Source organism: Penaeus monodon, chromosome 27 (genome assembly GCF_015228065.2).
Source record: "Penaeus monodon isolate SGIC_2016 chromosome 27, NSTDA_Pmon_1, whole genome shotgun sequence".
NCBI classification, from domain to species: Eukaryota; Metazoa; Arthropoda; class Malacostraca; order Decapoda; family Penaeidae; genus Penaeus; species Penaeus monodon.
Window position 1 is genome coordinate 39,693,912 of NC_051412.1, and position 480 is coordinate 39,694,391.

At 68.3% G+C, this 480-nt stretch overlaps 1 protein-coding gene across 1 annotated transcript in view; it reads right to left on the reverse strand.

Moving 5' to 3' along the window:
• Positions 1-480, reverse strand: part of LOC119590525 (neural-cadherin-like) — a 4,652-nt gene that overhangs the window by 3,381 nt on the left and 791 nt on the right. The window contains exon 4 of the mRNA XM_037939173.1: positions 57-450. Coding sequence (XP_037795101.1) covers positions 57-450 — 394 coding nt within the window. The remainder of the gene's footprint in view (positions 1-56; positions 451-480) is intronic.

Consider the following 480-nt stretch of genomic DNA (forward strand, 5'->3'; position numbering starts at 1 on the left):
TAAACAAAAGTTATCCCCGCGTTGCGTGCTCCGAGCGCATCGCCGGAGAGATTCACCTGCAGCGTGAGGGCGGCTGGCGGGCGGTGGGCGGCCAGGCGCACCAGCAGCCCGTCCCGCGCGCCCCGGGTCCTCACCCGCAGCTGGACGGAGAGATCCGTGGGCGTGGGCGCGAAGGAGAGCGCCACCTTCATGTACGACGAGGAACCGAGGGCGGAAGGGACCGTGGGCGCCGCGCATCGAGGCCCCGCCCACCCGGCCTCGCACTCGCACCTTGCCTCCTTCAGCCCGCCCACGCACAGCCCACGGAGGCCGCACCCGTCCGCACAAGCCCTTTCCTGTTGTCTGCACCCGCCCGCGGTGGCATGGGCGTTGGGCGGCTGCCCTAGGTCTTGCACCTGCAACAGCACTGGGGGACCGTCACTCCGGAGCTGTGTCTTAGCTGGGGTGTCTCTCAGTCCGCACAAACACATATATAAAGTG